The sequence below is a fragment of the Girardinichthys multiradiatus genome, chromosome 13, assembly GCF_021462225.1.
Source record: "Girardinichthys multiradiatus isolate DD_20200921_A chromosome 13, DD_fGirMul_XY1, whole genome shotgun sequence".
In the NCBI taxonomy this organism is placed as follows: domain Eukaryota; kingdom Metazoa; phylum Chordata; class Actinopteri; order Cyprinodontiformes; family Goodeidae; genus Girardinichthys; species Girardinichthys multiradiatus.
Window position 1 is genome coordinate 16,550,876 of NC_061806.1, and position 27,483 is coordinate 16,578,358.

Consider the following 27,483-nt stretch of genomic DNA (forward strand, 5'->3'; position numbering starts at 1 on the left):
AGGTGTCGGAAGGCGATTGGATAATAAATCAGGCGGACAGTTTGCTGATTGGAAGGCCAGGAGACGCACAGGGAAGTCATTGGACGGTGAGACGGCGAGGGTGAGTCTTTCATTCTGAATTTTCGTTAAACTCCATTTTAATGATTTTTCTAAAACTTTCAGTCTGAGAATGTGCTGCACAGTAAAATATGTTCTTGACCAGTGCTGGCAATAACTGTTGAGGGCACTGTGATCTATTAATTGTGTGTTAAAAGGCAGATTATGATTACTTGGAAAACAGTAAGTTTTTATTTTTTTTTATGTGAAACAAACTATAATTATTATGTCAATATTTTGGCAAACCTTTTGAGCACTGTTTTACAGACTAGAGCATAAAATCATAAAAGAAAGATTGTGGATTACGGGTTTGAAAGCCCTATGTGACTTGCTGTATCACCAACCAACTTTTTGCATAGCCTTTTTTGCTTGCGTCTGCTATAAACTTTCCTGAATTGCTCATTGGGGCACTAAAGCAGTTTGCACATTCAGCCTCCCAACAGGGTCAGGCAGATGCAATAATGTGTTCAGTTCATCTTGTAAATGTAAACCCAAAAGAAATCTTTGACAATTACTTGTAGAGATAAAATATTTAATATCTTTTTTCAGCTCTCTTTTTCACTTTGTTTTTTTACATTTCTCATCACAGTCATTCTTTAAGTCCTACAAGTACTTCAACTTAATTACTCTTAAACCATTGGGAAAAATAACTTGAATGCAAATTTATCACTGAACATCACTCTGCCAGGGATAATTATAAAATGCCCTTTGTGCTTTTACTTTGTCATTTAGTATTTTATCCTCAGGGCGTCTTTCTCTATTTTCCATCTTCTCTGATCCCACATTCATCCCTCTTACTCCATTGAGAAGGTTCCAGTTGGTGGCCTTTCTCCAGGGTGACTGATAGCAGGTCCATAGGCAGACTCATCCACACTTAATTACCCACAAGACCCTCTGAGGTTTATTGTAGAGTGGTCTGAGAAATGTGCACTCTCAAATTCTCTCTTCCACCCTTGTCCAGTACTGCTGAGTGGACTAATAAAGCCAGTCAAAAACAAGACTTTGTCTATTCTGGCTAAATAACACAAGTATTTTCAGGAGGGTCCACTTTAGAAGATTAGTTAGCACAAACGTTGCTTAAAGCTGATACATTTTTCACACCATATTCACTCGGACTTGACATTTGCCCGTTTGGTTATTTCACAGCAACAGAACTTCAAATCCACAGAGCTTTTACTCTAACATTTTTAGACAGACCAGCGGGCACTCTGATTGGTTACAGTTAAGCTTCAGTGCCTCTGGGTAACAGCGTTTGTCATGCCAGACTCCCTGAGTGATATTACGAAAACATGGGGATTGTGAGCACATTTGAAATCGAGAGAGAGCCTTAGAGTCCAAGTTGTATTTCTCAACAGATGCCCTTGGAGCAGCACATACATAACACTGAGATCAGTTTGAAAATTTATTTTCATATAAAAAGACACTATGAAAACATTAGAGGACTACTTTGTACAATCTTATGTATAAAAAGAACAAAAATGAAGGAGAAAGTGAGGGGCTCTCAGTAATAAAACCAGCTGGAATGTTCGATGTTTCTAGAAGCATCAAAGGCTTGCAGGCTGGACAGGTTGAAAGGTGAGCTGTGAAGGTTTTTGAATTGACTCTACTTGGACTTCAGTTGACACTCTGCCTTCTTATGTGTCGCGTTCCCCAAAGAAAGTTGACCTGGGAAAAAATTTAAAGAAAAAGAAAAGTGGCTCTAAAAGTTAGCATACAATCTCGACCTATTGTTATAATAAGCATTACAGCACATTTATTCGAAGAAAAAAAAAAAGATTTACAGACGAATGCATGGCAAACTTTTCACTTGGTCTAGCAGTATGTCATTTTACTGTTCTGGACCATAAAAGCTTAAAATCAGTCATCAATGAGCATGAAAGTCTCAATATACAAGATGAAAAATATGCCTAATGGAAAGTAAATCTCTTACACTGCCAAAAGCAATCCTGAATGTGTCTTTCTTTCTGCAATCTCATTGCCATAGGAGCAAGACTTTTCCCCCTTTTTTTGACCAGTTCAACGGATACAAGGAAAATAGAGAATGCCGTGGAGTAACAGCTACTGAGTGTGACCGTGAAGCTGCCAGACGAATGCTTTGATTGGTGGATCTGGGTCCTATGCCTCGCAAGAGGTCAGGTGAATGTGACCTTACCTTGGCAACTTGGGATCAGATCAGTCTTCCTCCTCAGAGAGAAGTGGAGCGTTAGGTTTGCCTATCAGCTGATTAGCTTGAAAGGTTAGAAGGGCGCCGCTCTTGTCTCGCCATCTGCGCCGTGCTGCTCTACCACCACATTAGGGAACCTTAAACAGATGGTTCGAGGGCTGCATTGGAAAATGTCAGGACAAATCGCCTTCCCCAGATGAGGACTCCCTTTCGTCTTCATCTCTGCCTGTTTCGAGTCTCCTTTTTAAGGAGTTATTTTGGAATCTATCTTGGCCACCTGTTTTTTTTTTTGCACTTTCTTCAGAGGAATAATTGTCACCCTCAAACCTGACACTTTATCACTTAAACCAATGCAAAAATTGCAGAAAACTGGCTATCCTTTTGTAACAACTGCAGTCCAGGTGTTAAAAGTCTAGCAGGAAGTGTAATTTTTAGCTCCTCCTTATTCTAAAATGTATATTTTGTGCTCTATTTTTGTCGCTGCTGTGCTCACAGACCTTAAGATAAAAACACACAGTTTGGAATACATGGAAATAAGAAATTATGCATTTGGCCTTGCTGCTTGTAGCATTAAGATTTCATGCTGAGTTCCGAGCAGGTAATATAAAAGAGGTAGAGATAGCACACTAAAGCAAAAGCTAGGGATTTTTTTTTATCTCTTCAGGAAAAGGCAATGTCTTGTTTAGCAAATTATTCCTATTACAACTTGGGAAGAGAGAATTAGCCACCAATAGGTGCTTTGCCAACATGAGTCCCATTAATCACTCTTTTTATCCTTGTTTTTAGCATCACAGTGATGTAAGATAGATCATACCAGGCAACCTTCAAACCAGGAGATAAAACTCAGAAAATGCTACAGTTATTAGGACCGTTGTGTCCTTGTTTTTCTTCTCCTAACTTTCTCCGAATGCAATCTCACTTCCAGCTGATGGAGCTAGCAAAAGTTCCTTGGTATCTTGGAAAGAAAAAAAAACAAAATATCGCTTACTAGACTTTAGCTATTATGGGTCCCATTTAGACAAGAATGATTTCAAAACTGGATAATATATTTACTCAAATTCTTTCAGAGTCTTTCTGCATGAATGTTAACCATGTTAGCTTTTTCACTGGTCATTTCAACCCTTTGCCATTTAGTACCTCTGCAATTTCTCCCTTTTCTTTATTGTGAGGTTTTCAGGTACAAAATTGTGCCTTCTACCACAAGAGCCACTACAATGACCACGCATCTATTCATACCTGCCAGGCAAATGTGTTGTTTCTGCTTTGACAACTGAGGATTTTCGGTGAATTTGTCTATTCTATTTATTGCCCATTTTAAGGTAATCTAGCTCAGTGACTCCGTTCACTAATGACTACCAGCTTGAGGCCTCAATTGTCCAAGTCAGGTTTTAGGACCAAAATTAATTATGGGAAATATTTACATAAAAACAGTTTTTAGAAAGTATATATAACTGGATTAAACTATATTTTAATTGTTAGCATTTTTGTGAACATTCATTTCAATAATTGATGAAAATATGTCCCTACAACAAAAAATGATCTCATATGCAGTGGTAAACTACATTCGTATGAAACAATTTGCTTATACGGGAATAGAAAAGGGATAAAATGATAATGCATAGGTACAAAACAGGGGTACAAACTGGCAAAGGGGCGATTGACCGATGAGCCACGCACAAGCGATCAAATCATGCAACCTATAAACTTTGGAAAGAACAAAAAAGATGCTACAATCTTTATGACCAATGTGTCAGTTTTCTGTTCCAAACCATATTCAAATGCAATGTCATATTCATGTGCTCTATCATAAGAAGGCATTTAAAATTTTATGTGACTTGAATCTCTTCATACATGAAAAACAACAAAAAATATATAATAAACAGCTCAAGCACAAATCAGTGAAAATAAATCAGTTCTCCTTGAACAAATGAAGCATTGAACAATAAAACAATGGAACAGAAGTCAACGGGTTGTCATTTGTTACAGTGACTTTTTTTTTTTTTTTGAACCCGAACACAGGGAAGGATGTTTCCTTTCACTTAACAATAGAATAAACACAAAATTAAAGATTGGAAGATTAAGAGATGTGACAGGATAAAGTGTGTCTAGAAGAGCCAGAACCTGAAGACATGTAAAAGAATGGCACATAATCAGTGAGTAGCTCTATCTCTCCCCGTCATTCCCAATTCACTCTTGCTGTGACGAAAACAAAGCAAACATAAAGGAATGATTGAGTAACCGGATACTTTCATCATCTGTTTGAAATAATAACAACAAAGAAAATAAAAGGAAAGTAAATTGCCTTGGGGAACTATGGTGAAACCCCCCCCCCCCCTCCTATAAAAAAGAATAAGAGTGCAGAAATATTCTTATTTTTCTCTCTCTCCCATACCAGACAACCCTCCCCAAGTCATCAAACACTTTTAAGATATTTTCTTATCTTTAGAATAAAATCAAGACCTTTTTCTCAGAAATTAAGTTTTTTGTCATTGAAGTTCATTTAAAAATTGTCTTTAGTCACAGATCTTTTCAGCCCCTGTTCTATTTTTCCCCCAATTGTCTTTGCGGAAATAGAGCGAAGATCAGTCTTCCTTTCATGTATGTCTGCAGCTGTAAACAAATACAGTATGGGATCCAACAAAGCACATTGCATGAGGCAGGGAGCAGAATGTCTAAGATCCTTTACAAAAAATTGTACCTATGTATATCTTTTAGGGATTCTTGTGTCTATATCTCTGTGTGTCTGTATCTCAACATGAGCTCACGCCTGTGGTTAAGGTGAGCATGAACGTCTGTGTGTCTTCACACTTCAGTCTGGAAGTCTCCCTCGGATGAGTCTGGTGTGTTCGCTGAGGACGAGTCCCAGTTCTTGTTGTGCAATTCCAGACGGTCTTTCTGCTCCCCAGGCACGATAGACAGCTCGTGGGTCATGGTCTTGAAGCTGTCCCAGGAGCTTTGGTCCTCGGGGTTGGACTTGTCCTGACATAGAAGGATGACAAGGTGAAATGAGCCATGTTAGGAAAAGATATCACTATGGCATAGATCTGGGAAAGATGAACTGTGGAACTTTAAATGCCCTGGGCTGACATGTTTTTGAGCATAATCCCTTCTTAATAAGACCAAAATTGGAGGTTATAGTAAAGTCTTTGGTAATTTTTAAAATTCAATTTTTAGAGACTATTTACAAAAATTGCTGTTTATAAATTGTATTCAATTTGCAGAACCAAAATCGAAGCAACTACAAAACTAAATAGGAAAGTACAATCATCTTTTATTCCTCACTATGGCCATATCTGTGATAAATTTTACTTTGAAATTACTTTTAATGGACAAGGTAACCTTTAAGCAGCATTAGTCATTTTGCAGGGTTTCCAATTATAAATGTTACTCAGACTGCATTGTTACAGAACTGTAGCCCAATATTTATTTTAGATTGAAATGCACTACAAACGTAGAAGAAAAAGGTTGCTTCCACAATGTGGTTAGAATTCTCAAATAGTGCATTGTAAACCAAAACATGTAGTTCTCCATTGGCCAACCAAGTGCAATTATTGCTTCAATGTAAAACCAAAAGTGTGAAATTTACAGTAATTTTCTAGCAGATGTGGTTGCCATGACTCACAGCACAAATTACTGTCAAAAATAAAATACATTATTGTTGATTGGCATTGTTTTCATAAAAAAGACGTTTTTTTTGGTATTTATATAAGTTAATAAATATTTCACTATAAGTTAAAGTACAGAAAACATTGCATTTTAAGAAAAGTTTCTCTGAAGTACATAATAACATTTACTATACAGACGCAAAAGCATATATTACAGAATATTGACTGCCCGCAAGATTAGATTTGCTTTAGGCTATTATGTGATTTTGTTTTAAATTAGTTTGGCATAAGATTTGCTGTATTTACATAGTTTTAATGTGATCTGCTAGAAACAGATTTGCAGTATATTTTTCTCATCATAATTTATAATAAACAAACATAAATTATCTGTATTCTTTAATTGTCTTATTTACCATTTAAAATGATTGCTTTTTGAGACATACAGTACAATGTCATTGTATTTTTATGGTGACCTTCTGGTGTCCACAGTAACTTACCGTGAATTACTCAAATAGTTTTTTATTGTGTAGTTCTCACATTGTGCATAGGTATGTATTCAGCATTTGGAGGTGTTGTCATATTGTTCTGCTAAAAATGTTAATCTTCCTTGCTCACCATACCAGCCCACCTATAGGGAAGAAATATGACCAACACCAACATGACTTGACATGTTTTATTGAGACCCAAAAAAAGTCATTAAAGTAGATTTGACTTTTTAGTGTCTGTTGACTTGAATTTCTGAACAAAAGATGGTGATTAGATTCACAGTATCTCTTGTAAGGTAGTTTATGTACAATTAAGTTTTTTTCATTATATTTTGGCATAGCACAAAAACTAATTCTTAACTCTTTATAATGTCATTAATACTGACATTTCAACATCAACTAAAATCAAGGTAATTTAATTTACCTCTCCAGTACTTGCCTGACATTCTGACTTCTGATATTCTTTGCTATTAAGGGACATTTTAAAAGATGGATAGAATACAACATATACTCACTGAAACTGAATTCAGTTCTAAAATATGTCTCCAGCTTTTGGGTTTACCAACATTTCTGCAAAAGAGGCAAACCCCATGCAGAGAGGTAATCATTTGTTTTACTAAAGCTAACTAGGATTGTTCTTTCCCTTGCCAAAAATGTCCTTCATGCACTCCCACTTCATTCTATTAGTAGCTTTTAACTGACAAATGCATGAATAGTTTCAAGACTTGGGACCTTAAAAGGTGTATTTGGTCTGCAGATACGCACAGGATGTTTGGGCAACACAATCCATGTTATAAAAGCCATAAGCGGACTTTGGAGTAATAACACCAATGAGACAAAGGATCAGTCAAATCGGTCTTATTTTCTCTAACTGATCACATAGTATATAATTTCAAGACAACAAATGGAGAAAGGCACAGGGATAAGTGGAACTCTTGAGCGGGAACACATTCAAACAGCCGGAGATAAACAACATTGTATATTTATATTAAACTCACAAATGCAACTATTAATGCATTTTTGTATTTTAACGTAGTTTTATCAAGAAACTTTAATTGTTTCAAAGTAACTGACCATTTACTGCTGTGGCAACCTTAGTGCCCAGTAAAAAATACATATAATGGCTCAGTAGAACCTCACATTGATTTACGGTGACCCTTTCCTCAAAGGGATCAGGAGAACTGAAACCAACATAGAGAGCCACCAGGATTCTTCCCTGAATCTTTTTTATCTCATCATATATTTATGCTCAAACAGGTCCCCATGGAAAAGGTGCATAGCTATCCAAAAGACATGAATCAGTGTCAGTCAAAGTCTGCATGTGTTTAAAGGGAAGCAAAACAGAACTGCTGACAAAAGAAGATGACTACAATATGGTCCTATTTTGTTTTTTTAGGTCTGCCTTACATTAGAACTACATAATGTTGTTAGAGCAAGACTTGTTGTAGCTTTTTGTTGCCATGTGGGAAGTATCTCAAAAAATTATAGCAACCGACAAGGTTGGGGTTTTTGGTCATTATTTAACTAAATTTGAGTGAAATGGAGGCACCTGTGAATGTATTTCAAGCAACCAACTTAAATACATAGTTCTCTGTGTGACATAATGGAAAATCTAAAAATAATCAGCCAAAGCATTTGTAAGGCAGGGTTATCATTGGATACAATTTCTAGATGGCTGGAGGTGGCATATACTGTTTAAACAATTATATCCAAATATAAACCCCACAGGGACATCCACCAATCATACTGTTTAGGACAAAGTTGAGTTCTGTGTTCCAAAATTTAACATGTGTCGAGACACCAGAACAAAAGCAAAAAAAAAAATGTGAAGATACTGGCTGAAGATGAATCTTATCATTATCCAGGGTGAAACGGATGTTGACTAAAAGGTGCCTCAGAGAGGAAGAAGCCATTACTCTAAAACATAAACCGCCAGAGAATACTGTTTGCAAATTCACTCAGGTACAAATACCCTATTTTTTTGTGGACAGGTCCTCTGGTCTGATAAAACTAAAATTCGAGTGTTTGGCCATAATAACCATTGTAAAGTTTGGTGCACATAAACTGGCGGCAACATTATGTTTTGTGTGTGTTTTGCTACAGGGGGGACTTGTACATTTCACAAAATGGAGCGCATCATGGGAAAATACCTTTATGTGGAAACACAAACCTGACCCCGTTAGAACAGTCCTTTCAAAAGGAATGGGCCAAAATATCAGCAAGCTATTGTGTGAAGCATACCCAAACGTTTGACCCAAGAACATACAGTTTAAACGGCAATTCTACCAAAAACTACCGAATTCTACATAAACATCTGACTTTAAAGAAAGTCATTAAAAGCATTGTTCACAAATTAAGCAAATCTAAATAACTTTTGTAATCCTAATTGATCCAAAGCAGGAAATATATATTTGATTTAATATACATATGTTTTGGCACTCTTGGCACTCCAACGCTTTAATTCATAGATACCCTCCCCACTAACACTAAACACTAAAACTTCAGTTTAGTGTTTAGTCTTTTTGGGGGTTTTTTCTGGCATAAGCATCTCTAAAATGTTACACCTTTCATCATTGGTGAACATTAATATGTATAAGCAGTAAAATCCAGCAGTAAAATCACGCTATGAATTAGCTATGCCAAAATGCGAATGCCAAAGATGTATGTTGTGCAAGAAGTTCCATGGTTTTGCTTTTAATTTGCAACCTGTCTACATGCACCTTTTTATCTAAATGAATTAATCTAAGTAGAGAGCACAACTGCATCAGTTCCCCGATTCCATCTTGTTGTAACTCCCTGGAGCTTCCATGATTTTGTTTTCTGTAGATCCATTTTTTATAATCCCCCATTTTGTTTCATTGCAGCAACTCCAAAATATTCACTTGTAACTCATTTTGAGTTATTTGCACCCTCTGTTCTAGTCTATCTCCTCATTTGGCATGCTCACACAACTCACTGCTATGCAGCAGAGCACAATATCCCACCTCACCCTCCCCCCTCTACCCCACAACCCTCTTTTTGAGTGTGTGATGATTGTCAGTTAAGCGCTAGGGGGCAATATCTGCCTGATTATCATTCTTCCCACATCATAGCCTGACAGTTTGTAAAATGAATACAAAAGGCATAATCTGGAAGCCAATTTGCATGCTAAATGCTGGCGATGAAACATTTTGTAATGCAGGCGTGTGGGTAATGCTGCAGTTAAGCCCAAGTTTTTTCCTGGGAGGCTATGGCTGACGTGATTGTGCTGCTACTGTGTGTGTATCTATTCCCCTTTGCCATCTCTGCCTGTCTCCATCCCTTCCTTGCCCAAGAGCCCCGATCTCATCCCCCCTCTCTCTGTCAGAATCCAACTCTTACAATCAATGACTTATTTTTACCTCCAGCAAACAAGATACTCCATCTCTTTTTCCTCTGTGGTGAGGAAATGAGAGGAAGAGGACAAGGTGTAGGGGTGAGGGAAAAAGGAAGAAAGATAAGAATAGGAAGTGGGGCGTTCATAGTCACTGACAACTCTGCTTTGAAACAACATCAGTATTCCTACACCTTAATCAGGTAAACAGGTTGTTGCTCCCTCCTCACCCCATCTCCCTCTCTTTCTCCTCCTCACATGTGCACACACTCCCACAGCAGGTGAACATTAACTGAAGCGTTATAGTTATCTGTAGCACCAATTCTATATGAAAACGTTTGAGCAGTATTTGTATCTTCCACATGTCAGACTTAAGCTACAGTGACTTGAAAAGAATTTGACATTTCCATATTTTTGTCACGTAATAAACCATAAACTTCCACATATTTTATTGTAATTTTATGTATGTGCTTGACCAAATAATTCCTTTGTAATTATATCTGTTCTGTGAAGCTCTCAGAGCTTCATATATCATGAATAAAGTTGTAGAGAACATAGAGAGCAGTGTTAGGTAATAACACAATATCTCTAGCTTCGAACCTCTCACACAGCACTGTTCAATTTGTCAGGTGAAAATATTAAAAGTGTGGCACAACTGCAAGCTTACCTAGACATGGCCATACACCTAAAGTGACAGTCCAGGCAAGGAAATCATTAAGTGGGGAAGCGGCCATGAGGCCCATGGTAACTCCGGAAGAGCTGCAGAGATTTACAGCTCAGGTGGGAGAACTAACAGTCATGTACTCCACACATCTGATGTTTATAGAAGAGTGGCAAAGAAAGCGCCATTTAAAGTTCAGCTTGCAGTTTTTCATAAGCACTCGGAGAAATGAAGTAAACCTGTGGAAGAATGTGCCCTGGTCAGATAGGACCTAAATGCGAAACTGTTTGTGGAAGAAAACTAACACTGCACAAGACCCTGAACGCACTAAGCTCACCATTAAACGTTCTGGTAGCAGGATGATGATGTGGGAATGTGTCTCCTGCAGCAGGAACAATTGAGCTACTCAAAGATAATGGGAAAATGGATGCAGTTAAATACAGGGCAATTCTGGAAAACCTATTAGATTGCAAAAGCTATGAGACTGGGGTGGATGTTTACTTTTGAACAGGAGAACAACCATAAGACATGCATTCAGAGGTATAGTTGAATAGTTTGATCAAAGCATATTCATGTGTTAAAATTGTCCAGTCAAAGTCCAGACCTATATCCAATCTAGAATCTGTGGCAAAATTTAGGAAGCGCCATTTACAGAAGCTCTCTATACAATGTGACCAAGCTTGAACTATTTTCCAAAGAAAAATGGGCTGTAGATGCAGAAAGCTGGTAGACATACCCCAAAAGACTTGCTCCTGCTCCTGTGGTCTACAAAGCACTTACTCATAGAGGGTAAACACAAATGTGGGCTACATCTTTGAGATTTTTGAAAACCATGTAACATTTTCTTTCCATTTAACAATTATGCACTACTTTCTGATTGCGTATTACATAAAAAATACCACTCAAATACCTTGAAATCTGTGAATCTACAACCTGTGGAAAAGAAAATGTATACAGTGTGAATATTTTTTCAAGGCAGTTCCAGCAGTTTGCCAGTTTAAAATATGAAAGAGTCCTACATGTTTTTCTCCAATAAGAGATGACAAAAAAGGATAATATTGTCACCTGACAGTGCATCAGAAGAAAGTCATTTGATGCCACCTTTCAGAGTGCTAGATGCTTTGCAGAAAATGTTTTACAGCCCGTGTACTATTGATTTTACAATGTAAATCTTAAATTAACACATAGAAAAGCTGTAGTCAGCCTATAAAGTGTCTTTTCCGAATCTGTATGTCTTCCCTCATACTTATCCTGCTCTACCTCAGCAGGCTTATCTATTGTTATCTTTGTTGTAGCTTGCTGGTCTGTGGGTGGTCTTTGTGTCTGTTTTGCTTGCAACCTGGACAATTGTTGTAAAGTAACAGCTGTTTCCCTGCTGGTAGGCCAGAGTAGCATCAGCAGTGAAGATGGGAAAACAGAAAAATAAAAGAAAATACAAGTAGAAGCAATGTCTTGTATTGTAGTTCTCTTAGTAAGGGTGCTGATGGACAATTATGATCATCATACAGTGATTTATACTCACCAAAGCCAAGCCTTCTCATGAGTATGCTCCAATTGATTCACTGCTGTGTTTAATATTGATTGCATTGACTGTGGACCCTTTTTTTCGGCCTCAACGTTTTTTCAGGCTCGTGTAAAAAAAATTGTTTGAAACATGTAAGACTTTAAGTCAGTGTCCTCATTTAATTTATCTGTGAAACGCACAGATGCAACTACATGTCACTAAGCACAGATGTAACTACATGTCACTCTTTTAAGACAGCTATTTAAAAGCTTCTTTTAATGTGACATAGTAAAAAGGGAAAGAACAAATGCACTGTGAAAGATTCGGTGTAAAATAACAATATAATTCTAGAAGCAAGGGTGCCAGAGTTGTACTGCAGCTTCTAAAACAAAATAACAAGTTGCTCTAGAAATAAATGTGTTGTAAAGTTTAACAATTTCTGACAAACACTGTAAAATAAATCTATTTGAAACTTCTTGACATTTTTAGGTTGATCAAGGTCTCAGAACATTGCTAACCAATTACCTTTTCTGTTTTCCTGGTGTGTAATTATGACATGACACTCAGAGATCTCTCTTACTCACTTTTCAAACTGTGGAGATTCAAAAAAGGCAAATGCTAGTTGTCCTTCATAATTCAGGAAATAGGTAGAAGAACACAATTACTGCCAAAACATGCATGAATCTACAGTCAGAGCAATCATGAAAAAGTTTAAAATGAATTAAACAGTGACTCTAACAAGGTCAAACAAAGACTACAAGTTTGCCCTGCCACTATGGGAGAAACTTGCTCATCCATGTCCATGTTTGGACTATGCTAATTGCTGTAATTGTGGTCCCATGGTGTTTTGAAATAAATGCTACTATCAGCTATAATTTGTTTTACTTGTATTTGCAGAAAATGTACAGCATGTCTTCATTAGGCAGCTTTGTAAGTCCAGTATTTTTTTTACCGCAAAGCAGGAACATAAATTCAACTACTTCTTTGACTATCTACATGATTATCTCAGTTATACTGGGTCTAGTTTAATCAAGACCTAGACCTATTAAACTGGTGAAGATGCTGATAGCTTTTGTTCATTATGAAAGAACATAGGCATTTAAAGAGGGCTGCAATCCAAAGACTTTCTATTCTTTAAATTTTACTGTTTTATTGAGCTAGATGTATAAATGTCAATCTTAAGCAACAAATAAAACATTATCTATGTGTGGTGTTTGTCAATCAACCAAAGTAAGCATTGAAGACATTAAATGTAAAAAAATAGAAAATTCATTATTTATATAAACACAGTGACAGTTATGCTTTTTTATGTAATCTCAAATAATACAGTTACAATTCAATACAATCCGGTAATTGCTCTGCAAGATTGCAAAAGGCATATTGAGAGTTGAAAACATATTAGGTATAATCAATAATTTGTTTAAATTTTAAACTTATTCGCAGCACAGATCCTTTAGTTTTCTGTTGTATTTAATTTTGCTACAAGTATACACTTAGTCTAACAAATATAAATGTTCACCTCAATGTAAAAACAGAAGGGGAAATACAGTAAGATGCATGAGTGATATTTAAGCAAAGAGAACAACTATAGGGACATGACTGGAGAGTTCATACAGACATATAATGCTATGATACAAACATCTAAAGCTGTTTCTACAAGCCTCTACTATAGTATCGATGGGCAAGGCCAATCCTTAGCCACCTACAGTGCACTTAATTTGAACAACTGAAGTGAAAGCCATGTCTGGACGTGGATGAGGAATGGGACTTAGAGAAATGATGGGGTCAGAAAGGTGGTGGAGGGGTTAAGTGGGGTTAACTTTACCTTTGTTGACTTGGATGCCCATGGTGCTGCTGACTGTGTGGCTACGATCAAACTGCGACATGACAAGCATGCAATACAAAGGCTCAGTCAGTAAACAAAGCAAATGTAAAGGCAGAGAAAACAATGGAAAAAAAAAGAAATCAATAAAATATAGCAATAAGGCATATGACAATACATTGGTTGCGATGCTGAAATGAAAACAAAATTAAATAATATTCAAACACAAACAAATTGAAAGCATCATCTAGGATAGAGCAGTGAACTGAGAGGATGCCAGAACATTGCAGTCACATCACAGTTGTCAGCGGGATCTGGATCTGTTTCTATCATTGTGCAATAAATACAATCTGCGTTCAATACTGACATTATTTGTTAGAAAGCACAAAAAGACCATGAGCCCACCATTTACCCACTTAGCTGGGAAGTAGTCTGTGTCAAAAGTAATAAGGTTTTTCAAAGGAGCCAAATCTGGTGAATGTAGGGAACATAACTTTAATTAGCCCAGAACACTGCAAACAGACGAGCAGGCACCGTTTGCTGCTGTCCGGGCCCTGTGAAATCCAAGACCAGTTTTTTTTCTAAACAGAAAGCAGCTCCAGCTTGTGATAGGGACCTTTTCACCTCTTTTTAATTGGCCCAAGGACACAAAATGAGCTAAATTAACATTGTGACTGTTGGTGCACGAAACCGATGTAAGGCTGGTTCTGCCTGGTGTTCCCATCCTCTCATTTGGAGTCACCGTTAAAGCCAGTGTGCTAAGGCTACACTCACGACGCCCCTTGGTTTTCATGGGCAATTTGTGTTGAGGGTTAAAAAAAACAGCTGATGAGTTTGTACACGGCACAGAAAACGGGGCAAGGAAATAATTGAAAACAAGCTAATGAGAGGAATTAATTATTCAATTACTGCCTCAAACGTGCCGCTGAGGGTTGAGGTCGGAGGGAGAAATGGATAAATGAGGGGAGACGCCAAGATTGAAAATGTCAAGCTATGAAAACGAATAGAGAGGGGAATGAAGAGGGAGAAGAGGGCTGGACTTGCTTTATTGCCGATTTGTGAAATTGAAGCCCTTCAGTCTAATGCAAGCAAATTGACTATCAAGACTTAGAGGCTTGTGAGGGCATGCAAATTGCTCTAAGCAAAATCAACAAAAATAGGGTCAATGCCTGGATATCAATAACAGCCAGCAATGGTAACTGTGGAGGTGTAAAAGTCAGATTTTACCTCTGTTAAATGCAGCCTAATGAAGAATCCATGTAGGAAATACCAACACAAACACTATCTTGCCAAAAGTACTGACATGCTGCAAACCATTGAACTCAGGGTTCTAATCACTTCCATGGTCATAGAAGTGTCAAATCAGGTAACAACATGTGCACAATGCTTCTGCCAACATTTGTTAAAGAATGATTTGCTCTGAAGAGTTTGGTGAATTTGTGTAGTATCTTGAGACTTTCTCAAAATCTCCTCACTTCTAAAAATTAATTGGTCAACCTTTAGTGGTTTTATCACAGAGTGGAAGCAATTTAGAAGAACAGCAACTCAGCTATGAAGTTGTAGGCCACATGAAACCAAAGACTAGTGGGTGAGGGTTCAAGAGTGCAGTGCATGTTAGGTTGCAAGTTTGAATCCAGCTTACAATCACCAAATTTTGAAGTGTCCTTTTGCAAGACACTTAACATTGGGTTGCCTACCAATAGCATAAAAGAGTGCTGGAACATTTTAAGGGTGGATGGGTGAATTTGACTAGTAGTGTAAAAGCCCTTTGAGTAGTTGGCGCTGGCAGAAAGTGTTATATAGATTTCCACCCATTTACCAGTAACAATGTGGAAACAGTCTGGGAATGGCCCCTTCAAGGTCTAACATGACTGCACACTGGGAACAAAGCAAGGTCCAGATGGACATGGATGATTGAGTTTTATATGGAGGAACTTGACTGGCCTGCACTGAGTCGGGACCTCAATCCAACAGATCACCTTGTGATGAATTAGTGGAGATGCAAAGCAGGTCTTTTATTCAACATTTGTGTCTGACCTTACAAATGTTCTACTGGAAGAATAATAAAAAAAACACAAAAACACCCTCCTAAACCTAGCAGATAGTCTTCCAAGAAGCACTAAAGCTGGTTTAGCTGCACAGGTTGGGCAAACCTATTATAATCCATGAATTAAGGAATTATATATTGCTAAAGTTCATCTGTGTGCAAGGCAAGCATCTCAATGCCTTTGGGGAAGATATAGTTTTTTTATTTGTAAACTAATAAACCAACAGTTACTCACCTGCTATATGGATAGCCTACTATTGAACCTCTGCTCACTGTTCCTGCTCTGATCTACTTTATGTTAAATGACAACAACTTAACACATTGTCTTTGCTTCTATCTTCTTCCAACTGTGTTCCACTTGAACACTATTTTTCCCCATCATTTGCAGAGGGCAATCAGCCCTTGTTTCATTTGTTTAGAAACACAGCACATGGGAGAAAGCTAAAAGATGCATCTGCCAAGTCATTATTCATTGGAAACTCTCTCCCACACACTCACACATACCCACCTCTCCATCCCACACACAGTGTGGCACAAACAGTGCATCATTGGACTCCGCATGCAAATTTGTGCGTTGACCTTCTGAACCCGGTGGAAGGATGGAATACAGCAGACTAATTCCGCAGTGACAGAGGCCAAGAAGCTGCTCTAAATGTTAACAAAAGCACAGACACTAATGTGATACGGTGTTAGGTACACATCGCATTCACGCCTTCTTTTGCTAACCCCTGATGGCTCCATTTGCATCCTGTCTCTATTGTGGAATATGCAATTTAAAAAATGGACTCGATCCATATGCTGGTCATATGGCAACCTCCAGAAGCACATGCTGCTTCAAAAGCAGAGTATGGTTTGAATTTGTTTTTACCATTAGTATTATAATGTGAAGCTCCACTCAGTGTCCACTTCAACTCAGTGTTTTACAAGGTTTTTCCGAGCAGAGAGGATTCTTAAATCAGAATAGACATTATTGCATGCATGTTAGAAAACGCTTGATTCCAGGTCAGAAGCTGCTGTTTTGGGGTCTGTAAAGTACATTAACACACAAGTGGAGGCGTTTAATAGAATGCAAAACAGTTACATGCCTTTTTGAATTACAAATGTACACTATGTATCCCTTGCTAGTATGGGGTTGGACCCCTGTTTGCCTTCAGAAGAGCATTCATTCTTCAAAGTAAATGTAATAAGGTCTCGGAAACATTCTTCAGAGATTTTGATCCATATTGATATTGTAGCATAAGGTAAATGCTTCATATTTGTTGGCTGCACATCCATGATGCAAATCTCCCATTCTACTATGTCCCAAAGGTGCTCAATTGGATTGAGATCCGGTGACAGTGGAGGCCATTGAAATACAGTAAACTCAATGTCATCTTTTTTTTTCTTTTTATATTTTTGTGGCACTAGTGGCTTTTATTTTGCAAGTTTACTGACAAGAAATGGGATGTAGAGACAGAGGGGAAAACATGCAGCAAAGGTCAATGGTCTATGACTCAAACCTGTGATGACTACCTTAAGGACTGTAGCCTCCGTACATGGGTCGAGGGCATTACCCCTGGGCCACTGCCATGCCCCTCAATGTCATCTTTAGGAACAGTTTGAGATGACATGATGCTGCAAAAGCCATGTCCACTTATTCTGCTGCAAAAGCCATGAGAAAATGGGTACCCTGTGGTCATAAAGGAAAGGACATGGTCCATCCCTTTACTGTTGTTGACCACATTATTCAGGTAGGCTGTGGAGATTGAATGATGCTGAGTTGTTCCAAGAAAGTAATCCCCCTCACCATTATACCACCGCCACCAGTAGAAAATGCTGGTGCAAGCTTTACAGAATATATCAATGTTTTCCTTTTTCTTTTCAAAAATTTCTGATTCTAACATCTGAATGTTTAATGTAGCATCAATTTCCAGTTCTTAGTTGTCAACAATTGTACCCAGAGAGTTCTTTGAGGTTTATTTCCTAGTCTGATGTTAAATTTGAAGTAAAGCAAGTCATCTTCACCATGTTTAGATGGCTAAATGAAACAAGTTACTGCCATGTGTATGGCTGATTCACCATTAGTAATAATAAACAATTGAACAAGTTTATTTAATAATGTTTATATCAGTGTCTATGGATGTTGTTCGACACAGAGTAACATTAATACAGTATTTGTTTTGAGACAATAGAAGTAGCTCAGGTAACTCTAATGCATACCAGTCCATTTTTTAACAATGAGCCTTACCAGGATTTTTATGTACCTTATGATTAACCCTTCTTCCCCATCATTTCTCAGTATTTTATCACTGCTTCTGGCGGTCGCAGTGACATCCACAGACAAGACCAGCCACATGGTATCATCAAGTTCACAAGAAATATGAGATAGTGCGAACCAAAGATGAGGATGGAAATGTGAAACATGCAAAAGAAAGATATTGAAGTTTATGTATTTTATCTTTATTGGCATATGTAACATGGAGAGCTACTTAAGACCCACTGAACAATAAAATAAACATGACCGACACAGATCTTACCTCATAAATGGAATAGGTCTTCTGTTATCCAGTATGCCTTATGATTTTTCTTTTCTCAGTCTTTCATTTTCATACTTATAAAGTGCTAATTGTTACTCACTTTTTTTTTCAACGAGAAACTTAATAAACAGAATACTATGGTATCTGATGTGATTAAAAAGATATTTTTCAACAAGGTATTGTTTTAAAACAGAATTATAACTGAGTTATGGTATTTGGAAATATGGGGTTGACTCAGCCATAGAGATTGATACAGTGACTTTCACACAAACATTTAAGCACACAAACATGTGAAATAAAACCACAACAGAATAAATGATTATTTCATAATTTAGGACAATTCTGGAGTTGAATCAGATTACTATACAAGTTTTCTTTCTGATGTTATAGCTACAGATTGTGGAGTTGTTATAAATTCAAAAACATGAAACGTGAGGGGTTTTGGTAATGATGCACTGAACTGGAACACTACCACACCACTATGTACATCTAAAATATTAAAGCTAATCAAATACAATCACTTCACAATGATGTAACACTGACAGGTAGAGCAGATGAGACGCTACATGAAGTAGATTTGTAGTCTGCCACTGTTTGTCGTTACATTCAGTATAGTTTCGGACTGAGAGTTTTCTCAGTGGCATATTTACAGGTAATCATACTGTTCTATATAGACACTTCTGCAGAACCTGTCAAGCGTTTGGTTGCACATGTTGTACATAAATACTGGATGTGTCAAATAGCCTTGTCAGGGTGGCCCAAGGTTGTATGAGGTCTGAAAACAACAATTAAACAATGGTGATGATTCTTTGTACATTCCCAGAGTAAACTTGCCAATTCTTGCATATATCCTAAATTTAAACCTTAAAGATCTTGTAATTTATCTATGCTAAAACCATCAAATTAAATTTGATAGTTTTGTCATTCTCAATAAACAAATATGAAAATTTAAGGTTTATGGTCTACATTAAAATTGTAGCCTTTATGGGAGGCCTGTATTGGTTTGGGGGCTCAAAGCAGCAGTATAGTTTGCTTGTGCCTTGGGCTGGTTTTGGTCCCTGTTAATCAGAATCTTTTTTATTTTTTAAACACATTTTAGGTTTTGGCAAAGAGGTCATTAAATCTGTGAGCAGTTACCTGTATCTGAGTTTTCAAATTATCATTTTACCTCAGAGTCCTGGTCAACAAGGATTGACTTTTGGTAGGGCAAATTCTTTTCTTTGGACATACATTTTGCGATAATTGTAAAATTTGTTTCTTTGCTGGATTAAGACTATCTGCTTTTATTAGGACAGAGCTGAAAATTTTCTTTTTGGATAAGGTTGATATTTTGTAGAGTTGCTTAGTTTATCCTGAGCTCTTTCTATACTTATGCTGCTATAGAGTCAGGTTGCACTCCTGGTTTGGCACTCCTAGATGAAGTTTGTAAATGACATTTGTTGTGATTTGGTACTGTGTAAATAATATGAAATTAATTGGTCTGAATTAGTCTAAAAGATGATTACATAAAATGCAACAGCTGAATAATCAATCTAAAAGTGGAATTCTTTGCTTTAGTAGTACTCAACAAATTATTGTAATACCGACATCTTCTTAAACTGGATCATTTAAATCAGAGCAATTCATTTATATTAGCTTGTGAGCCTTCTATTTGTTTTTGTTTTTCTTTAAACTTAAAGAAAAACACTTTACAGAATTTAGCCCACATCAGTAAAATCTCAACGGCAAAAAAGTGGAAAGCTTGACAGGTATAGTCAAAGCTATTAAGCTACAACTACAAAAACAAATTGTGAGAGAAAGGTTAAAACCAAGAGTTTATTCAGTGTAAAAATGAATGAGTACACACAAACATTGGCAAACTACAAGATGCATACTGCTGCATGTAGTACATCAGTTTCAAGGCTACGTTTTAGTTTGAGTTAGTGGAGCTCTATTTGGTAAAGGTTATAATGGTTTTACTTTGCCTTACGTTGACTTTCTTTGTAAACAAGTGATGCTCTGCGTGCTAGCGATGGCTCTGTGTTGTGCCTCGGAGGTGGGGGAGGGGGCACCTGTTGAGGTGGTTAAAAGGGTTGCTGGAGGTTAAATTTTTAAGTCACTTTTAATAAGAGAGAGAGAGAAACATACCTGCAAAAGTCAAAAGGGTTAATGTTCATTAGAGGTATGGTTAAACTTTAGATGACTCGTCATTAGGAAGGTTAAGGGCAGTGAGGGCTGTCTTTTTAGTCGTTTGGTCTGTATCTGCCAAGCAGACTGTCATTAAAATATGCAACAGAGCTTGTTCTTTAGAGAAACAGTCAATTAGTCATACAAAGTTAAAAGCGAGTTGTAACTTTGACAGTACTTTAGGTGTCCATCCATGAGAAGATAACTCGAAGCGATGCATTTATAAGTGCTTTTAAACATCTTACTTTGCATCTGTGAAAATCACAGACAATTTCAAATGCATTAAAACAGAAGTGATTTTCTCATTATTTGTGTCATAATTAATGTAAAAGGAAAGTCAATGTGCTCCAAACAGTGGTTGTGCAACACAGAGATCTCAAACAAAACACAGACAAAAAAAGATTACAAGTCATGCACACACATTTGTGTCCCCAACCACACCAAAAATATGCGGCCACACACATTGGCCCTCAAATAAGTGAGGGTTTCAAAATGCACATACTCACACAGACACCCACCCTCTTATCTTCATAATTACTGTATAGTCAGCATGTCCATGTTTGGGGTGACTCTCAAAGTGAGATGTTGACAACAGCGGAGCTGAGCTCAGGCTGGGACCTGTCAAAGGCCCGACACTGATAGCATTATTAATGTAATTATTAACACTTAAGTGGACTGCCTACTTATTTTCAACATAATGGGTTTGAGAGCAAATCCAGATCCATGCTGCCTTGCCATTTCACAACCTTAGGCCTTCTTGCATCAATAACTAAAAAGAAAAAATATGTTTTTCAGTTTATCTCAATTATTTTAAAAGTGGTTATTTTGCAGTTGGTCTTTGATTTATTTTATATCTGAGAATATTATAAAACACACCATACCTCATTCTGACGCATATTGGCATGCTGCAAATCAGGTGTTGAGAAACAATGCTTTTGAATATAGAATGCCTTGCAAAAAGGTAATTGTTTTGTCGAACTTCAGTGTATTTTTGGGAGACTTTACATGATAAATTTAAAAGTGCTTTAATGTGAAGGAAGAACTACAACACATGGTTTTCATTTTTTTGTAAAAATCTGAAAGCTCTCCACTCCTTTTAGTCTGACCCCTATAAATAATAATCAAATGCAACTAACTGTCTTCAGAAGCCACCTGTGCTGTTTAATCTCTCTGTTGAATAAATTCAGCTTGTCTGTGAAAGCCTGAATTTTGTTTTAGAAAACATTAGTGAACAAATAACATTATAAAGATCACAGAACAATGCAGATAGGTCATGGATAAAGTTTTGGAGAATATTAAATCAGGGTTAGGTTATAAAATTATATCCCAAGGTTTAAACATTTCACCGAGCTTCATTCATCCAACAATCTAAAAATGGAAAGAGCTTGGAACAACTGAGAACCTACCAAACACAGCTGTCCACCTAAATTGTCGGGCCTTGTAAGAAGGGAAGCAATCAGAGAAGCAGCCCAGAGGCCTATGGTACCTCTTGAGGGCATGTAGAGGTCCATAGGTCATGAATGAGAATCTGCTGACAGGACAACTATTAGTTGTGCACGCTGCAAATTTGGCATTTACGGAGGAATGACAAGAAGATAGCAATTTAAAAAAAAAAAGCTATACGAAGTCTCATTTGCCAGAAGCCATGTAGGGGCACAGTAAATATTTCGAAGAAGGTTGCTTTTTCCTTTGACTTCTCAATTCTGCACTACTTTTTGTTGGTCTAATCATAAAACCCATGCAAAATACACTGAAGTTTGAGGTTATGAAATGTGAAAAGGTTTGAGGATTATGAATACTCTTTTTGCTGCTGTGTTTTTGGTCTTCTATAAAATATTTGTTTGGCACGAATCAACCGTGAGTCAGCCAACTCTTATGAAGATCATGCTCAAGATGTTGTGAAAATGATGAGTGAAGAAAAGAGCCAGCACTCAGGAATTGGAAAGGGGATCTGTGTGTATTTCTCTGTACAGCATGTGTGTGTCGTGACATAGCATGGAAAATATGATAGATGTCAGACCAGCCTCCTGCTCCTTTCCTGCTGGTGTAAATTAGATGTGAACCAGCATGCCGCCGACGGCAAGGGAAAGGTATGCCCCAGCAGGGCTGGCTAACTCATCACGGCTCCGCCGTACTAAAGCTCGGTAGATGAGTGGAGTGGGAGCGTGTGTTTAAAACTTAATGAAAGTGGCCCTCTGAAGGTCAGTGTGGAGCAAGCTGGGGCTATTTTGTCTGCTGCTAATGGGATATTAATGATTCAAAGATGCTTCTGTGTCTCATGCACGGAGGTGACTATACACCACCACACAAGCGGAGACATTTAAACGGACAGTACATAACAGAACAAAGAAAAAGACATACACAAAAAACTGTTTAAGAGAAAGTGACAAAGCACTTGTGCATATTGGCTGATGTATCCCTTTTGTGGTGCAGTTTGTTACAGTGAGGTGGCTTGGTGCGAGAGACAAATTGTTTTGCAGCTTTTAAATTGCAAACTTTGGATTTCTTAACCTGATATGATTGATTATCCCACCAATAACTCTTTTGATATGTATTTAATAAGGAACCAGCCATAAGTGGGGATGAGTACAGTACAAGCCAATTATTTCCGGTAAGAAATTGATGTAGAGTACGAAACATGGACCAGAATGTGCCTCCAAAGAAACATTTATGAGGTGGTTATTGTTCAGTTCTGCATGGTTAGTAATAATAATAAGAGGAGTTAACAAATCAAATTGTATCAAAAAAGGAGGCCATGTTTGTGTCACTTTGTTCTTTTAAAAGATTATTAAGCCACTAGAGTGAATATAGCAGATTTTATTAGTGATTCATGTTTGTAAATGACTAAAAGATCAGCTCAAAATATGTATTAATATAATTGTCTGAGAGCTGTAGTGTCACAACAGTGCAAATATGCAATACAAATTGTGCTCATTCATGCATGGAAGTGCATTTTTGATTATCATTTGCTCCTTACTATTAAATCTACATGTGAAAGAAGTGGGGTTTGCGGGTTTTGATTAGACAGTGGTCGGTTGCAGTTAGCAGGGTATATTAAGGTTTTAAAAATGTACAGATTCAAAACCTTCTGTCATACAGTTGCCACTACTACTACTAGACTACTACACTTTTCCTTTGTTTAGAAAAAATACCAATTTAGTTGTTTGAAAATGTTCCAAGTGGCCAAATATCCAAAAACAAGGTCTGAAAAATAAACGAGTGCAACTTAACCATCTTATTGAAGACAAGTTGTTTTAAAAAATACAGTTGGTACGAAATGCAGATGCAATGAACAGCATGTCTCATAAGCGCTCAGCTGTAGGCTGTCAACCCAAGCAGATGCAGTGCTGTTAAGGTATTCACCCCATACAGATTTCTTCTGTTTCTGCTTTTTGGCCACATTTAAATGTTTCTAATCGCACATATTTTTTATTTCAGACAAAGATAACCTTACGCATTAAAATTCTTTTTTTCAAATGATTATTTAATTGATTAAGGGGAAAAAGCTATCCAAACAACTATGGCCCTATGTGAAAAAGTAAATGTCCCCTGTATCTGATAACTACTTGGACCACTCCTAGCAGCAACAACAAGCAAATGTTTGCATTAACAGGTAATTTGTCTTTTACATTGCAGTGGAGGAAAGTTCTTTGTGGAACGGCTTTAAATCAGATACTTAGATAGATTGGAGAGTGTATTTGTGCATTAGTGACCTGTTTAAAGTCATGGCACAGCATTTCAGTGGAAGGTAAGTTAGAATTTTTGACTAAACTTACATTTTGTAAGTTTGGGAGGGGGCAATTATTTTTTCATATTGTGCCATGTTGAAAAATTGCAGTCTCAAATTTACTCATCTTATCTTTGTCTTTATTTCATGATCAGAAACATTTCACTGTGACAGAAAATACAGCCTAATATACTTGTTAGCTTTTACTACAACTAGGGTTAACCAATATAATTTATTTAAAATCCCAAAATCTGTGGTATTTTTACTCATGGCAATCATGACGGGAAAATCTCATACCAACCCATGCCTAGTTGCGATGATGTGTAACTGGCAGTGAGAGTGCATTTAGGTTTCCATCTGGGTTCTGGGCAATGGTCTTACCTTGAATGTGGACATGGCTGGGTCCCTGTTATACCTGTCTATGGTGTGGAACTTGGACGAGTGGTTGAGCTCATGGTACAGCTCAGAATGTCTTTTGCGAGTGTGCATCACTTTCTGGAAGGGAAGAAAGGAAGGGACAGCAAAAATGAAGCCAATAGGAACAAATAAAAGTAAAAATGAAAAATAAAAAGAATGGAGGGTTGCATGACAGGTGTTAATGTAAGAACAGGCAGGGAAATGTGTAAAAATGGCATTGGGACTGCAGCGATGCCAGCCATGAAGAGGGGTTAGAAAGGGACACCGACAGATCGATCGATTGTTGACTCATGCTCATCCGTCTTCCACTTCAACAGTCTTTTTAAAAATTTGGCAACTGGGATTGTTGCAGATGAGTCCTTTAAATCGAAAATCAGGTTATAATGACTGACAAAAATGGCATTTATACAGATTGGTGCCAGCTAAAAGGAGGAACTGTTAATTCCAAATTTTTTCAGAGTCCCTAAAGGTCTATCAAATGGACAGGAATTTATTCCACTGCAATACAATTTGCTAAAAACACCCAGTTTGATCCTTTCCAAAAACACTTAAAATCATGACAGAATTAAAACAAATTATATTCTGAATACACCTGTCTCAAAGGCAGATCAACCCAGATCTCTAATTCCTTGACAATACATTTGTCAGTGTGTTAATAAGCAGTCCTGGATTGGCTAGGTAGTGGCTCACCATTAAAGCACTTTTATGAGTCTGAAACTGACACATAGGCAAAATGCCTCCACAACTCAGCCAACCAACCAATTATGCACAAGACTAGTACTTAAAACTGGCTCCAATTACTTCAAAAAGGCCACTCTTATCTGTGCTAATTTAAGAAGTTGCCAATACCTCCTTATAATGTCGATTTTAAATTACAACCACTACTGAAGACACTACAGTAAGAAATGCAAGATGTAAGATATTTGATCCATTAAGTCCACAAAATGCAATCAAAAAGGAGTATATTTTAATCTAACAATACCGTTTTAATAGTATTTCTTTATAGTAGCCCAACTACTTCAAACTACCAGTGCAAAAATACATCCTGAGAAAAATACATCCTGTTGCATGGTTACTACAACCCTAACATATAATTTCTTTGTAGAGGGCAGTTTAAACAGTTTACTGTATCAAATAATAAAAAAAACAAAAAAAAACTGAAAGTATAAAATCTCATCATTATTGTTTCTTACAAACCGCTCCCATTCACAAATGCTAAATAGCAAATAAGAAAATAGATTATTTTATTGTTTTTGCTTCTTTTCAAGTCATTTTTCAAGTTCTACATTTGGATAGTTGGTTATACTAGCACGTAAAGAAGTGTAAATTGTTGATTTGAGTGGAATAGAAACGTAATTAATTTTGTAATTAAGACCTTCTCTTTGTCTTTCCCTTGCTATAAAAAATATGTCCCAGAGACCCATTAATTGCAGGCACATTTTAAAATGGGAAAGACCAGACAACATGACATCCAAGTAAAGTAGATGCATGTTAACCTTCAACCGTTAGGAAATGGTAACAAGAAAATAGGCACTTTTAAAAATAGAAGCTTTTAATTAGTATTCCATGGTTTTCTGTTTCCATGAAATATAAATATGACCTAACAAAGAGGCCAACTTCCCATAGCCACCTGCCACTAGGGCTGGATGAGGTTCCACATTTCCTTCTCACCACACACAATGAGGAATATGATAAGGGTGGTAAAATAATCTCCAAAACTCATTGCTAATCATTGCACTGCTGCAAAGAGTGGCACCTTGGAGTCTCTTAGTCCGCATAACAACCCTTTGCCTACATGCTTGTTTTTTAGGAGGCATGCCAGGCATTACAGCCTTCAGTGTCCTACTATTACAAATATAACAGGTGGAGTTTGGGAAACACCACTGGGGGTTTAACTGGAACACAGTGATTTGGTGAAGTGAGACTAAGATTGACCTTTTCAGCAACAAACAGTTCAGGTTTAAACTGAAACAAAGGATGGATATGGGGAAAAGCCCCTCATGCCCACTATTATGTACGGTAGAGGAAGTAAATTACAAATGAATAAAATCTATCAAATCATGATATAAAATGTATAATCCCTGGGTGTTTCAACAAGATAATTGTGAAAAACACATGGTCCAATCAACACAGAAGAGGTACACCAAACTAAAAAATAAAAAATCTAACTTTCATAACCATAAAAAACGTAACACTAGATATTTTTTTTTCCAGTAAATGCACAGAAATTAAAAACTGGATTTTTAGCACTACTCTCAGAAAGAGTATGCTGCAAAAAAGAAACAAAAAACAATAAGTTTAGGACTTTTGATGCCCTTCACTTTTTTTTGTCTTCACTTTTTTTTTTTTTTTACCAGAAGTGCCGATACGTATGAAGTGAGCTGTATGTTTCTGAGGTTGTAGGTGAATGTCCAAATTACTGTGTTTCAGTTACAGTTAGAGTGAGGTGCAGTATATACAAAAAACAGGAATAAGAGTCGTATGTATAAGTAAGCTTTTTAGAGACTAGAGTTTCACATGCCAGTGGGGTCATTCTAACAAAAACAATCAAGCGCACGCTGCCAAACCATCATGTACCAACAGATATAACCAGCAAAATCAACTTTAGTCACACACTGTAACTGTGACTCAGGAGTTACTAGAGGTAAACTAAACAAATCAAGCAGTCTAATCAGCTGTTTCTTCAACCTGGACCCCACATAGGTATGACATATTTCTCTAAATGGATTGTGTAGCTCAATGATTTGTTTTTTCTTGCATAAAATGTCATTGAGCTTGACAAACAGTTTGGGGCCACTGCTGTAGAAACAGCATACTGGGTATAATAGGTCTGAAAAACTAATTTGTCCAAGTGCAAGGAAGACAAGGGTGGGAAGGTAGGGGGTTAAGCAATGCTTTTTGCTCCTCTATGTGTTACTTAG

The 27,483-nt window shown here is 37.2% G+C and overlaps 1 protein-coding gene across 1 annotated transcript in view; it reads right to left on the reverse strand.

The window, feature by feature from the left end:
• Positions 1-1,485: 1,485 nt before the first annotated feature.
• The window catches only part of adgrb2 (adhesion G protein-coupled receptor B2), a 353,452-nt gene continuing 327,454 nt past the window's right edge, over positions 1,486-27,483 (reverse strand). Inside the window, exons 35-36 of the mRNA XM_047383933.1 lie at positions 24,527-24,640; positions 1,486-5,239 (exon numbers count right to left, since the gene is read on the reverse strand). Of these exons, the coding sequence (XP_047239889.1) occupies positions 5,063-5,239; positions 24,527-24,640 (291 nt within the window). The 3' untranslated portion in view covers positions 1,486-5,062. The remainder of the gene's footprint in view (positions 5,240-24,526; positions 24,641-27,483) is intronic.